This window comes from Crocodylus siamensis, chromosome 7, assembly GCF_052110815.1.
Source record: "Crocodylus siamensis isolate JL-2025a chromosome 7, ASM5211081v1, whole genome shotgun sequence".
NCBI lineage: Eukaryota > Metazoa > Chordata > Crocodylia > Crocodylidae > Crocodylus > Crocodylus siamensis.
This window is the reverse complement of record NC_143401.1, coordinates 2,525,310-2,541,527: the sequence shown is the minus strand read 5'-3', so window position 1 is coordinate 2,541,527 and position 16,218 is coordinate 2,525,310. Positions and strand designations below refer to the sequence as shown.

The 16,218-nt window shown below is 47.3% G+C and overlaps 1 protein-coding gene across 2 annotated transcripts in view; it reads right to left on the bottom strand.

The window, feature by feature from the left end:
- SLC9A1 (solute carrier family 9 member A1) overlaps positions 1-11,331 on the bottom strand; it is a 46,219-nt gene extending 34,888 nt beyond the window's left edge. The window contains exons 1-2 of one of the 2 annotated variants that reach the window (XM_090057461.1): positions 11,218-11,331; positions 10,550-11,058 (exon numbers count right to left, since the gene is read on the bottom strand). In XM_090057461.1, the coding sequence (XP_089913587.1) occupies positions 10,550-10,919 (370 nt within the window). In that variant the 5' untranslated portion in view covers positions 10,920-11,058; positions 11,218-11,331. The other variant, XM_090057462.1, reaches the window with a different exon arrangement.
- Between the last annotated feature and the right edge of the window lie 4,887 nt (positions 11,332-16,218).

Here is a 16,218-nt window from a genome sequence, read left to right as displayed (position 1 = left end):
CTTGGAGAGGGTCCAGAGGAGGCCACTCGCATGATCCGGGGACAACAGGGCAGGCCCTACAATGAGAGACTGCGGGACCTGAACCTGTTCAGCCTTCACAAGAGAAGGCTGAGGGGGGACCTGGTGACCGTCTATAAACTCAGGAGGGGGGACCAGAAGGGTTTGGGAGAGACCTTGTTTCCCCAGCGCCCCCCGGCATAACAAGGAATAACGGCCACAAGTTGTTGGAGAGGAGGTTTAGATTAGACATCCACAAGAACTACTTCACGGTCAGGGCGGCTAGGGCCTGGAACCAACTTCCAAGGGAAGTGGTGCTGGCTCCTACCTTGGGGGTCTTGAAGAGGAGGCTTGATGCCTACCTAGCCAGGATCATTTGAGCACAGTTTTTTCTCCTGCCCTGGCAGGGGGCCAGACTTGAAGATCTATAAGGTCCCTCCCGACCCTACTTCTATGATTCTGTGATATCTGAACCAGAATAGTGATCCAAAACTTTGCACAGCCCTACTAAGCAGCTCTCCAAAAATAGCACGGTAAGCTAAGAGAACAGTCTACATTTGGCCAAAGTCTACTTTATAGCTAACATTTCTGGGCTCCCTCAAGGGTTGCATTTGGTCACTTCGGTGCTACGCAAGTGGGATTTGGTGATGGTCTCTACCCACCCCACCCCACCCCACTCTCTAAAATCAAAAGCAGCAGACTCAGGCTCATGGAGATCAGAATACATTGCTGGAAGCCAGGGGAGCAATGGCAAGGAGTGGAGAAAGGGAAGAAATAGATTTACACCACTGCACTTAGAGCAAAGCACGTCCTCAGCTCAGCAAACCTACCTTCTCACAGCATATTCCTGATGGGCTTTGGTTTTTATTTGAACAAATTAAGCCTCAGGGAGCAAGTGAATCAAATGTTTACAAGACGGCTGCAGTAATTCATTCCTCATTATCATTTTGCTTCTAAAGTTTCCTCCCTCAATGCCAAGCCAACAAGACATTTATGTAGCGCTCAGGCTAGATAGGCTGGGACGACTCAGGACTTCCTGCATCACTGCAAGAATTTCAGAGGAACTATCCTATGGAGAAGTGTGACGTCTCAAAGCAGGAGAGGGTTCTGGGAGGAAGGAATAGGTTACACTGGTTTTCAAACGCTGCTCACTGCATTTCTGTGTTACTTAAAGCAGGGCCTGTTAAAAATGCTGTATCCTCAATATGCCAGACTCGGTTTTGAGTTGTGACCCAGTGAGGATGGTATTCTCTCCCCAACTCTCTTGGTTGTATCTCTCCTCTGCTCACTTCTCCATTTGATCAGTCCTCCAGACCCTGACTCATCACATGCAGAGATACTCCCTGGTTCTCATGCTGAGGTTAACCTGCTATGGAAGTCAGTTCAAGGGCCTTTGATGATCAGAGGTCTGGCTGTCAGCAGGATCTCTGAACTGATTCACAGTTTTTTAATGTCACCTGAGAACATGATGGGCATCTAGTTCACTCTCCTGAAAAAGGCAAGCCAAAGAACCTCACCCAATGACTTCTGCATCTAGCCCATAACCCGTATTTGAGCGGTGGCCCATCTAAAGATGCTCAACCAGTTTGAACTAACAAACTGCAGGTGATGGAAAAGTCACTTCAACTTTGAGAAGTGACCTGGAGGTTATCTACCTTTGCGGCAGCTCTGCTGTGGATTTAGTTAGCATGTAGGACATCATAGGTTAACAACTGCATCTTGAATTTCACCCACTTAATGTAGATCCAGTGCAGATCCCTGGGCACCAGCACTGGACCCTGGGTCTGAAGACTCAATTTAATAGAGGAGGCCGAAACTGCAACAGCTTTAGTTTTGGGGTCTCAAAGCACAGCCTTTCAGAGACCCAAAGCAATCCAAGCTTGAGGGGAAATAAGCAGGAACAAACGTGCCCTAGACAAAAGTTAAAGCCACAGAGTGACTGTATTTCACTTATAGTGGGTATCAGGGCTTAGCAAGGAGAGCTCTCCTGGTCTGCAGACACCCACCTCTTGCACATGCAAGCTCACATTCTTCCCTACTCCATAAACATCCTGCATTTCCTGTCTGAAACCTTTCACTGCCCAAGCTCTAATTAATTTAAAGGTTTCTTTGCTTCCCTGGAGATCCCCGTGGACTCTCCCCCTCTGTTCCAACGCCAGCAGTGCACAGACCAGTGAGAGAGGAAATATCATGGACAACATCTCAACATTCCCCCAAGGTGTAAAAATAAAAGGCAAGAGGGAAATCATAGTGTGGCAGGGGAATTATTCACAGATAAAGGAGTGAGAAAGACCAATACATCGGCTTTGGAAGAGACTGTTTAACTTAATTATAATAATAATTTGCACTTAGACAGCACCAGCCCTGTCAAAATCTCAAAACCCTTTGCTAATAGGCGTTAATTCAGCTTCATCTCTCATGCAAAATAGGCACTATCTCCACAGCACAGATGGAAAAACCAGTGCAGAGAGTCTCCTGGGGTCACAGAAAACGAAGGCATCAGGGCACCTAGGCACCAAGGGATCTCAAAGTGAACCAGGTCTGGGTGTTTCTGCCAAAGCCCCCACGGCAGCTGCTGAACTGCTAAGAAAAGGATCATTTATGAAGTCCAGCTGAGAGCTGCACTGAATCTTTCACAATCCCCCTCCCTTGGTAGGGAAGTCTTGCTAGGAAAAAAAAGTCCTGCTAGGGCACAGAATGGTTTGTGGTTTCTCACTATCTTTCTATTAAGTCAAGAGTGATTATAATGCTGCTTGCTTCTCATACACATTGTAGGACTCGCTCTGTGCACCAAAGACCTCAACACAGTTGAAGAGCAGAGAAAGAGATAAACTTCCTGCTTAAAAAAAGAAAGTTGTACCAGTATTTTCCCAGGGCTCTTGCTCCTTGCCACTAGCCATCTGCAAATTGCTTCTGCACGTTAAGGTACAGCTGTGAGGGTTAGTCCCTGGTCAGCTCTCTGCTTTCTTTCTGAGCAGCATCACTTATTGCCCTGAGAAGCCCCAGCCACCGTTAAGCACTGCAAAGGCACAGTTGCAAAGAGCTCACAGCCTCCATAGACAAGACGCCAGGCCTGGAGCAAACCTGGCAGGGTACCAGTGGCAGAGCTGAAGACCATTATCCCAGATTCTGAACTCCCAGGTCTCTAGTGGCTAGGCCACTAGAGGGTTTTTTAGCTGCAAAATTGGCTAAACCAATATACAGTAGGCACCGGCTTCCCTTAGAGCCTGGCTGGACGTGCAGGACCGAGGGAGCGCAGCATGGATGTAGTCAATTGAGTACAACATCCCAAGTCACAACAGCGAATGCCACGTGATTCCATTGTTTCCTTATCACTGTCCCATTGACGCACATGCCAGCCGCGACAGCTGGAGCAACCCCTTGCATTTCACCAAGGGAAATTCGTCTAGGACTAGGACTGATTGTTTAACAACCCCATGTCACAAACACGATCAGCCAGCCCAGTCTGAAAGGAGCATGCTGGTCACCGCACACTCTCCTTGGACGATTGCTTTCGGCATCCAGTAGACGGACAAGGCTGCCCTACTCCCTCCTGGCCTATGCGCTGCCAGCTCAGCGGGCCTCACATTGTCCCAGGTCTCCTCCTCCTCTGCCTGGAATGACTTCCCCGCCACCATCCCGTACACTGTGATCCTGAGTCATCTCATTCATGGAGCTCTCCACTCCACCCCACTCGCTTGGCTTCCTCTACATATAGCTGTTGGACGTTTGCAATCGCGCTCACTGCCATCATGTCCAAAACAAACCTGCTCTCTACAAACCCATCCCATATTGGTAGAGCTGCTCCAGAAACAGTGCTGCCCATCTCGGTGCCTCTTCTATTAGTCACGGGCTGAATTTTGGAAAGACTCATGTTCCATTTTCAAGAAAGCAATGCGAGTAGACAGGAGCTGAAGGGTAATGTTTTCAACCATCACTAGGGGGCTTGACTATAAAGGGGCTTTTGGTGTCTAAGGGGGCCTGGCTCCAAAGCCACCTGGAAACCTTTGAAAATCCTATCCATAATCAGAGGAACCAACAATACATGCATAGGACCAAAAGATCCCCCTGATCCTCTACTGCAGCACCCATCCTCCCAGAACTCTCCTCTGCTGTCCTCTGTCTACTTCAAATTGCTGGGACCTCCTTTCTTACTCCTTTACAGCTGAGACATTTCACAGCTTTCATAGACATTAGGGCTGGACATTCAGAATGCAGGTCCCAAGCCACACGCAGATCTTCATTTTATCACTCATGCATCTTTGCAGAAGGAGGTTTTATCCGTTTGTTTACTGAATATGTTGGGTCCATCTTTCCTATAGCCACAAATAGTTTAAATATATACATTTCATAAAACAGCATGTTAGTAATAGTTGGCGGTTTAGCTGCAATTATTTCAAACATGTCGCTATGTAGATTCACTGATGGGCGTATATGTAGCTGCAGCTCTTTGGTTAATGTTGACTGGTTGTGTGGGTCCTGAACTGGTCACTGCTCCACAGCGCAGGAGGTAAAGACCCCTGAATATTTCACTGCAGAACCAAACCCCATCAAAGAAAGCTGCTTGCTGGAGTTACAACTTCTGGGATACAGCAGCACAGGATTTCTGTAATAGCTCTTGCCTTGCACACTGTAAAAGGGCCCAAGAAGCCTCAGCCAAACATCCTGAATGCCAATGCAGCATGATATTATCCAGGACGCAGGGCTCTGCATGTCTGTACTGAACAGGAGAGCTTGCAAAGCAGTAATCTGCCCAGTAATCACCTCAGATCCCCTTACAGCTAATCTCACAATTATACAGATATTTATTTAAGTATTGGTTGCTGTCTGCTGCCCTGAGAGACGGTTGGCTGTAGTGGGTGATATACACCAGACAGTCCCATTTAGACGGCCCGGACCCAGACATTCAAAAAGACCAGATTCTGCAAAGAAAAACCAGCAATGACTCAGTAATTATAACAGGCTCCAACTAAAGAGAAGCGCTGTGTCAGCTGGTGAGTTAGTGTCTCACACTACAGAAAGAGAGGCAAGGCAAAGAAGGGTACCCGCTAATAGGTACGGTCTCCAAGGGACCCTTTACACAGGGGAGGTGGGGAACACAGCCTAATTCTCCCCTACCTAAGCCTTAGTGTAGGCATGAAATGCATTCATGCCTGCTGCTGTGTAGAACTGCAAGGTGACTGGGACAAAGTTGCTCCCAGGAGTAGAAGCAAGAATGCTTTAAAAATCACATCCAAAGCATCATTCAAAGCCAGACGGAAGGTGTAGGGAGAAAAGCTTTGCCATGCCGCTGAACAGCTCCCAACACAGGGCAGAACAACATCTCATGCCCCTTTAAAATTTAGCTCCAGGAATGTGCTTTCCTGACAGAGAAGCGGAGCACCCCAGCATAGTATCTTCATCTTCAGACAGGTAAAATGAGGCACACAGGTAAAACATCTTGCCCAAGGCCACCACAGCAGGCCTGTGGCCAAGATGAGAATCCTGCCTGCTGGTCCATTAGCCACCACGTGACACTCAAGTTACATCACCACAGCTACTATTACAGCAATTTGGTATTTAAGCTATTATTTGCATTTCTTACTCATTTTTTCCAATTCCACTGAAATGGAAAATAAAGTTGGCCTGAATTGCATGCATGTCTCCTAGAGCCATTTGAATCAAAAGGTCAGCTCCCTCTCTCTTGTCTGGAGCTCTGAAGTCGGAGGTGACTGTGATCCTACCAAACAATTTTTCATGGACAAAGCTAGCTAACACAGTCCCAGGGCTGCTTACAGTAAAATGAGTGAGGAGAGGCTTGAAAAGGTGAGTAAGGGCAAGGTGAATTCATTCCTTTCTTCTGAAAGGACATGTCAGAAATGATCTTAAAGTTTTACGTGAAATGCTCTCCCAGAGCATCAAGTCTGGGCCAAAACCCAAGGGCGTGATGAGTCTTGGCTTCCCATGCAGGACAGAATTGCTCTACAGATGCCTTACTAACAATATCTTCTCATAAGCTGGTGGTGACCAAGGACTCATCTACACACTTCAATTGGCTGCTAAGAAAATGCTGTGGTAATACTCTAGATCCAAACCAGGCCTCAGTATTAACCAGTTAAGCAAGATCCATGCTGAACACATTCATGGTACATGACTAATTGCACGTTTGCTCTGTCTAGATGGACAAAGCCAAAGCGCGTAACATCTCCCCTGCACACAGCAGGTAGGACTCCAGAAAAGGTGTCAAGCCGCATCCACTCCCCACTCCCGCTATCTTTCAGGGAATGCTCTGCCTCAAAACACCACTATTATGAAACAGGAGGAGGTAGCATTATCCTCAGCCTCCGGTGCTATGTCTTGGTAAAACAGCAATAATCCCAGTCTGATTGCGGTGATCAATCACCCAGTTCAATCACCACCTCAGGTGAGCAAGCAACTTGATCTAGTGGAGTAAGCCCGGACTGGAAGCCAGGAATTCCTGAATTGTAATCTGTCAGGTGTCCAGGTTGTAGCCGTATCGGTCTAGAGGCAAAAGGAATCAGAACTCATGGGAGAGGCAATATCTTTTATTAGACCACCTAGATCTTTGCAAAAAAATGTCTTAAATTGCAAGCTTTCAGGCACAAGCATCCTTCTTCAGGCATGGGAGAGAAGACTGTAATCTGAACTGTAATCTGTCACTGATTCCCTGTCCAGCTGTAGACAAATCACTTAACTTCTTTGCACCACTTTTTGTTTCTGTAAAACAGCAGTAATATTTTTACCCACCACCATTGTTTTTAAAATGATCTCTGTACAAGCCTTTGACAATAGATTGCAATTCACTATTCCCCCAATGCCTTGGGGAGAGCAAGCAGATAAAAGGACAAAGTCTCTCCGATTCCCAGGACCTGAAATTTGTATCTGCCCAATCCTGCCACTCTAATGCCCTGTTCTGTCCAGCACCCACAGCCAGAAACTCCCCACATCTACAAAGATGGAGAATTACACAACTTGCACAATTCCAGCTGCTGGGGTGCGGGCTCCTGCCATATACTCAGACCTGGGGGCAATCTAACAAGTCCCATAATCAGGTGCCCAGAAAACAGCAAGCTTTGTCACCCAGAGTCACTGGAAAAGCAGTTGGGTACACAGTTAAACCAAAAGTGTAGAGGGCCCAGTAGGAACCCATGAGGCTAGCAGATGACACACAAGCAAGGGGAACTATCCCTGTTGCTCTGAAGCAGCGCAAAAACCCCAGGAAACAAGGCCAAGGAGGATGTACCATCACTGCTCTACTGCCAAAATTTCAGTGGGAGTAAGGTTGTGTAGGGTGCGGTATGTGCCTGGACTCCTACCACTCCACCAAATACTTCCATGCCCCCTCCAGCAAATCCACACACAGCCTTGAATAGATGCAAATCTCTTCCCCCTAAACATGTGCCCTGGACACCCAGACTCCTTGTGATGCATGACAAGTCCCAGGCTGAAAACTGCCCTCAAACCAGCTCAACCTGATGTGGCTTTCTGCAAGATGTGCTCGGCATCACAGTCCTGAACAGATGCTCTAAATCACTGACAAATGGGAATGTTCTTGGGAGGGGGAAGCCAGCAAACTTCTCAGAAATGAGATCCTCCAGCCTCGTTCCCTGCTTCTTCCTCCTCCTTGCACACTAAACTTCCGTACAGGGCGTTTCTGTTCCCCAGGCTGGCATTTTCCCACCCAGTTTCATAACCAGCTCAAAGGATGCCTTGAGACCTAGTCAGACTTGAAACCAGTGCTGCTTGGAGAACAGCCAGAATCACCAGCACTTCCTCCCTCCAACAGCTTCAGTGCAGATCTCTCCAATTTAATCAGCCCTTACTCTCTGATGTAAGGATGCCTGTAGATGCCATGCACTAACTGCATGTACAGAATCAGCTAGTACAAGTTACCTAACATCCAGGGTGGGTACCAGCTGATGGGAAACTTTTTGGCTACAGGCAGAAAAGCAATCTTGGCTCTTTCTTATGTGGCACCTTTTTTTTTTTTTTTGGAGATAGGAGGGGCAGAACCCAGGAGTCCCAATTCTCAGCACCCTCCTGGAATCACTAACTCTCACACAGACGTAAAGGATGTCTTTTGGGCCTAAGCGTTAAAGCTTATTCTCCTATCATTCAAATAAAAAATGGAGAGGCTCAAGGAAGCGTATCGAAAGTTGTCTGTATCCATGTGCAGACTAGGTTAAAAGTGGCACCTTTTATTAGACTAACTAAATAGTTGGAAAAAATTGTTCTTTGCAAGCTTTTGGGCACAGGTACCCTTCTTCAGGCATAGGGAGAGACTCTGTATCCATGTGGGCATTCCCATTCATACCGGCTTGTGCAAGGATAGCACCTTTCTGTGCTAACTTTGAATTATGAGTCCAAGTCTGGAGGTCTGTTAGACTAAAATTGAGACAAGGCAGTTTCTGACAGCAGGCACAGGCAGCCTGGAGACTTCTCAGAGCAAACACTGAGCTTTCCTTTCACCTCTGAGACTGACTGCAGAGCCTGCATACGATTTCAATCAGCAAGTGAGAGCACTCCATTGGAGAGAGATTGATTCGTGGTAGATTTAAAATATTTAACAGGGAAAGCTGGGAATAAAAATCAAGGAAATGCAGATCTGTCCACCCCACAACAGGAAGAGGCAGCTGGTTCAGCCGCACTCTTGGCTTTACGACAGACCATAAACAGAGATGTCACCAATTGGAGAGTGGCCACTTTGACTACTAAGCCAAGGGCCAGAAGGTAATTGTGACATCCTAGGTGTCCAACAGAGCTAGGAGCACTTTTGCAGAACACACATTTGATATGGTATCTCATCCTAGTCTCATAAACAAACTGAGTGGCTGTGACAGATGATTACGTGGCCGGCAAATTGACTTAACGGTCGCACCCCGAGAGTGATGGTGGACAGGTTGTTATCAGCTTGGAAAGATGTGGGCAGTGAGGTCCTCCCAAGGCTCGGTCCTTGGAACCGTGCTATTCAATGTCTTCATCAGCAACTTGGATGAGGGCATGGAGAGCACTCTGTCCAAATTTGCAGATGACAAAATTATGGGGTACAGTAAATACACTAGTGGGAAGGGATTGAATCCAGGCAGACCTGGACAGATTGGAAAAGTGGGCAGAAAAGAATAGCATGCAGCTCAACAAAGACAAGCGCAAAGTGCTGCATCTAGGAAGAAGGAATCACCAATGCACCTATAGGCTAGGGGCTGACCTTCTCAGCAGCACAGTGGCAGAAAGGGATCTTGGAGTCATAGCGGACTCCAAGGTGAATATGTGACAAAGTAATCGGTAAAGCTAACTGCACTCCATCATGCATTAGGAGATGCATCATGAACAGGTCCAGGGAGATACTTCCCCTCTATGCGGCACTGGTCAGGCCACAGTTGGAGTACTGAGTCCAGTTCTGGGCGCCAAACTTCACCAGGGATGTGGATAACCTTGAGAGGGTCCAGAGGAGAGCCACTTGTATGGTTAGAAGCCTGCAGGTAAGGCCCTACAAGGAGAGACTGAGGGACCTGGAACTCTTCAGCCTTCACAAGAGAAGGCTGAGAGGTGATCTTGTGGCCATTTACAAATTCATTGGGGGGAGCAGCAAGAAATAGGAGACGCTCTGTTTACCAGGGCACCCCTTGGAATAACTAGGAACAATGGCCACAAACTGACAGAGAGCAGATTTAGGTTGGGCATCAGGAAGAACTTCTTTACAGTAAGGGTTGCCAGAATCTGCATTGGGCTTCCAAGGGAGGTGGTGCTCTCCCCTACCTTGCGAGTCTAAGAGGAAACTGGACAAGCACCTGGCTGGGGACATGTGACCCCAGCGCTCTTTCCTGCCCAGGGCAGGGGGTCAGACTGAATGATCTATTGAGGTCCCTTCTGACCCTAACAACTATGAAACTATGAAACTCAGCTGGTATTGATCCAGCTGCAGGAGGAATTCTGGAGGAAGCCAGTGGTGAAAGCTCGGCAACACCAGTGCCTCTTTGGGTTGGGCAGTGCTGCAGGGTGTCTATCTGGGTACTTAAATGGCCCTCCTGCCTGTAGCACCTCTCAGCATCTCATGATTCTTCGTGCATTTAACCTCACATCACCCCTGCCAGATAGGGAAATGTTACCCTCCTGATCCAACAGATAAGGAATTCAGGCATGGAAAAATTAAGTGACTTGACTAGGATTACAGAGAAAGCCAGTGGAGGAATAAGGAACTCACCTGACTTCTCCAAGCTTAAGCTAGTGCCTTAACTACTCCCCTTCTGGTTATGGAAAGGAACAGATCTTAATATCAGATCCGTACAGAACCAGCATCAACAAGATGGTGATAGCTGGCACTTCTAGAGCATCCTTCTTCCCAAGACCTATAAAAGCTTCCCGAACAGGGACATAGCCATACAGCAAGCAGCTTTGCATTTTAAATCACCCCATTTTACAGACTGGCAAACACTGGAAGGCTGAGAAACATGCCCAAGGTCACAGAGACAACCGGGAGGAGACTGCAGGAGCTCAGGCCCTTATATAAATGCCACCCGGCTGCCCCTACCCCAGAAGAACCGCGCCAACCTACCCAGTTTCATGAGGCAGGCCAAGAGTATCCAGAGCGAGATCTCAAAGGGGATCCGGATGCGGGAATAGTCAATGCCCAGGACGGGGAAAGCTTTCTCAGGCTTGCTGTGCCCATTGCCTGTGTGGTTACTGGAGTGCTTGCTCAGAGGGTGAATCTCCTCTGAGATGCCAGGAGGGGCAGACGTGAAGTCCCCTGGCTCGTTGCCCCGGACCACTGCTGGGTAGTGGTGGGGTGCCTCCGAGGCCAGCATAGGGTTTGGCTGCAAGCCATGGCTGTGAAGCAAAGGCAGGAGCCCCAGCAGGGCTGCCACCATGAACACGCTGGGCAGCTTGTGGAGGGTCGGGACCCCCAGGCAGCCTGTCGCCTGCATCTTCCCTTGGTCCTTGCACAGCGCCTGGTCGGTGCCTCACCGGTAGCTGGTCCCAGAGAGCCGCATGGGGCAAGTGCTGCCAAGGGCACGGAGAGGGGCAAGAAGGGGCCAGCACCGCCCAGCCCAGCTCCAGCCTTCCCTGCAGAGAGGAGGGAGACAGAGATTAGAGACTGCCACTCCAGAGTCCCCCACTGCTGCCGGCCACTCCAGAGCCCCCAGTACCGCTGGCTGCTCCAGGCGGGGGCAGTGCGAGCAGGGAGCCCTGCAAACGCAAATGCAATGCAAAACACACACTGACCCAGGAGGAAGCAGAAGCAGCAGAATCAGCCCGGGCAGGGGAGGGAGGAGCAAGCAGCTGAGGCTGCAAGACCGCCCCTAGCAGAGGCTGGGTCCTTGCAGAAGGGAGGGAGCCTGAAACAAGGAGAGGAGAGTGGCAGTGGAGGCCCAGCTGCACCTGCAGCAGCACCCACTGGCTGGGAGCACCATTACATAGGCTGCAGCTTGCAGCGTCCCCCCATGCCTCTGCCCTGATGTCTGGGGAGAGCTCCACTGCCAAAATGCAGCTGCCTCTGGGGAGCAGCCCCCTGGCAGCACGCAGGAACACAGGGTGGACACAATGCGGTGGAGGGGGATGAGCTGTGCGTGGCAGGAGAGCAGCCCCTACTCCAGCCCCAGGGAAACAAGCCTCCCTAGTGTCAAGAGCAATAGCAGGCAAGGGTAGATTTGCACCTTGGAGACTAACCCAGTGGTTCTAAAACATGTGCCATGGCACCCTGGGGTGCCTTGAGATCCTTTTCAGGGGTCTGAAAAGGTCTGTAGAGAGAAACAGGCACACTGTTGGGTTAACCAAAGTATATAAATATCTATCTATCTATATCCTCAGATGCTGATGACGTCAGCTTCAGCTCACGAAAGCTTGTGGCTGTTCTCTCTCTCGCTAGTCTATAACATGCAAACCTCCCCTGCCTTCTACGCAGGACCCAGGGCAACGGGCACCTCAGAAATATGCAAAGAGAAGCACCACCACAAAGCACCCACGGTGGTACCTTGTTGAGTCACCTCCCAAGTAACTTGTCCCCAAAGAGAAGCAAACTCTGTCATGTATTTAAGATAAATGCAGCAAGTATGGGCCTGTGGCAGAGCCGACCAGCAGGCTGTGGATGACGTGAAAACACGACAGCAAAGCCAAGAAGCACACACAGTGTGGTTTTCACTTACTTGTCATTCACCTGTACAAACAGAAAGGAGATTTATTACCAAGGACACCACCAATTTGCCAAACACCTCTGCCCCTTGAGACTGACTCAGGGCCAATCCTTAGAGGTATTTAAACACCTAGAGTTATAGACAGGCTCTCTTCTGCATCCTAGTAGGCAGATAAATCCAGCTGAAATCACTAATGCCTACTGAAATCAATGGGGTTTTGTGCCAAAGCACCACCGTCTACATGCCCTCCACATCTGGTCATTAAGCAAATTCACAAGTACATAGTAGATAAAATACAAGTAGTCACATGCTACTGAAGTTATATGGTTAGTGTTATGGTAAAGAATGTGACCGGGAATCAGCCAACATGATTCTTATTTCTGGCCCTGCACCCACTTTCTGAGCATCTCTTGAGCATCACATTTAAGGCCTGCCTCACTGAAGTCAGTGGGAGCTTTGCACCAATTAAATGGCAAAAACCACATGCCTCCACTTCTCTGTCTGTAAAATGGGCAGAATGATACTTTTCTCTCTCAGAGATGAGGTGAATTCTTCTCTGCAGGACACTGAGACATTATAAGGACATTGCAAACCCCTTGGTTAGATAAATCCCTATTGCAGCAATTCAGACCCATTGATTTAGCTGGTCTATGCCTTTTTCTTTTTAACTAGGTTGCTGCTCATCCATTTAGACAGACACTGGGAGGAAGTGAAATGTTGGGCTCTTCTAACTAGGATTAGAAGAACCATAAGGTTAGTAGCACTGCAGGTAGCAGGCATGACATAGCCTCACCCCAAACTGGAGGAATTTACTGTCTTGCAGAGAAGGGGACCAAAAAACTGTCAGCTTGACCTATGATGAGAGAGAAAATGGAAATGAATCACAAGCCTGAACAGGAACAGCCAAATGTCTCACTTCTGCTCAGTTACTGTGATGATACTGTGGACAGTCATCAGTTATGGCGATTAAGCAAGAAATCCTGAGCATTACATTTCCCAGTGGGAGAGGCTTAGTCACATGGGGCCCAATCCTGAGCTATTACAGTTAAAGGAGCAGTTCACCACCAGTTTGAACAGGAACAGGGTTGTGCCACAGGCAAGTGGAGAAAACAGACACTTATTCAAAAGGATCCACCTGGGCTGGGTCCCTTCCAGAAACAGTGCCCAGAAGCTAAAGTTGGTGCCATGGTTTTTTTGGAATAACTAGGTCACATTCTTCCACCCCCACAGCACGTCAGACTTGTCTGGATCAGTCAAGAAGCGGGTGTGAATTCTCCCCTAACTGACAATCACATATTTGCCAACCAGAACATGAGCTCCAAATTAATTGCTCACTATTTGGTCGGTCATTTCACAAATCATCTTGACCCAGACTAGCGGTAGCTGAGAGATATCCAGTGGTATCTATCCAAAATACTGAAGCCCCCCCGCTCCAAAAGAACTGCACCTTAAAGTCTAAGCTTTCAAATTCCAGTCCTAAATCTTAGTGAAATGATGTTCCAAGGAGACCCCAGCATTTCCATCAGGGGTCATAAAATATAGCATATATCCAGGTAAGTCTGCAAAGGGGTCTGTCATTCATAAAGTATCAAGTCTACCCTATAAGGGCTGCTCTGAACAAGTTAGTCTGTAGGATACTACCCTGCCCTGATTTAAATCTATCAGCATTGTACTACTCCAGAACACAAATACACCCTTTGGGTCCTTAGCAATTATCCTGGTGCTGCTTAAAAATCATTTCTAACTCACAGGTGATGCAGATAGTCAAACTATCCACAACTCTAAGATCTACCAGAGATACCCACAGAGAACCTTAGAACAGACATCACCTTCATACCAGCAGGGAGTCTAATTAGGTTTAAGCTCATTAATCTGTAAAGGAGAAAGCATGCAGTACAACAGGACAGAGCAAGGAGACTGCTCTTCCAAAGCATCCAATCAAGCAAATCACATCAGCTATAATGCGTTCGAGCTTAGCCTACTGTCTTTTGGAAAGTGAAATGTGCCCTGTGAATACATCACTGTCTTCCCTACCCTCTAGAAACATTTTCGGTCTGTCGTCCTGCCTCTGGTCTTTAAGCAGCCAGTGTGTTAATGGGAGCAGTCAGGTAAATTATCCTTTTCTAAAGGAGAAAACACAACCCTGCCCCCAGCACCTCTTACAAAAAATAAACCCATGCTTTCTGTGCTATGACCTAGAACTTACCATTAGTACTGCCAGTCCATTCACCTAACCCAGATCCCAAGAGCCCCTTTTTAGTCATATTCGCACAAAAGTCATGTAGAAATCAGATCCAGATCATATACTGACTCAGTGGCAAATGTGGGACATAGAGATCCTCATGCCATGAACATGTACTGGTTGTTAGACGGCTCTGCTATAAATATATATTTTTTGTACTTCTGTTAGTATATCCTGCATCTGACTTGTTTCTCTCTTCCCACTGCATTTTTAATTAATGACAAATACCCTACCTTCTTGCCTCTTCATACATTTTCTTGTAGCCTCCGTTTCTCTCAGCTGATGGTAACTCAGAAGCTGAGCAGAGAAAAGGTACAACCTTCCCACCCTGATCGAATGATTCTCCTCCCTGTGAAGCCCCTGCAAATAAATCTGTAATGGTGCTGCTTCTGACATTTTTGCCTATGATGCACCCCTCAAAAGACTACATATAAGTAAATAACGCTCCAGGTAATTTTCCATTTCATTCTAATTTCCATGGCCTACTGATTAAATCACATTATTGATATCCAGTTCTGCCACTGACTAGCTAGATAACCTTAGGCAAATTGCTTCACCCCCTCTTGCCCTGGGACCTGAGAGGCTGAATAAGTAAAAAACAAACAAACCCAACAACCTTCTGAGGTTGTAAACAGCAGTAACACTATTCTAGAGGTGCACAGGCTCACTTATAAACAGCATTGAGAAATAATGTATGATGAAGATATAAAACTGGCTTTACAGAATTTCTATATAGTGCAGAAGCTGCGGATGAACGAAGGAGATGAGTTCTCTCATTTAACACACTAAACACTTGATCACATATGGCCCACTTTCCTGGTAATTCAACAACAGAATCCCCAGAAAACGGTCTTATCTGGTTCATATTCTAGTTTGAGTTTTGGCACTTCCCAAGCACATCTTTATGAAATACCGTATGTGCATCCCATAACGAAGTTAACGTTCCAAATGAAAACGTCACTTTGATTTTCTTGATCTTTGGGGGCTTACACGCCCAACTCAGGATAACAAGAGCACATTCTTCAAAGCGCTCCGCGTTGAATTCTCTGGTTTTTTTAAAGAGAGAAAGAAAATAAACTGTACATCTATTGAATACAGGATTTAATCCTGTGCTGTATGCCTTTAACCATTTAATTCAAGTCTTGCAAGTCAGGTGAATTTTTAGTCCTCAAGGTAGTTCTATTCCATTCTCCCTACATGCTTCTTAAGGCTGAAAATTCAACAAACTCATTATGAGTTACTTGTATAAAAGGCTATGTGTATATTGGGGGAAAAATGTCTTGGTGACGTTACAAATTCTCCTACTAGTTTACTGAGAGACCAGGAGAGTTTCTTAAAAATCTCCGGGCATGACATTCAGAGTTGCTGAGTGCTCACAGCAGTTAATGACTTCAGCTGGCTTTACAGGTGCTCATCATCTCTGAAATGTATTCCCTGTGCCTCAGTTTCCCCATCTGGGGAACAAAATAAGATCTACGTTCAAGGGGCTACTGAAGCTTAATGAATTTGCCAAGTGTTGCGAGACCCTAATAGGGGCAGTACTACAGAAATGGAAACCACTCCCCCCCACCCAAACATCTAAGTCACTGAAAGGAAAGTAATAGATTCTGATTGTATTAAGTGTCTTAATATTATGGGACTTTCTCAAGAGGGTGGATAAGTGATATATTAACACCTGAATATTCACTGAGAAAGCTGCCAACTCTAATCTTGGCCTGCATAGGTCAAGAGCAGAAATTGTACCAAGAAAGGCTGGTTATGGTTTCTCTTTTGTCTGGCAGCTACTGGGAGAGTCGTGAGGTTTACCTACAGTACCCAGGTTGCAGGCTATACAGCTCCTACTCCAGGAGC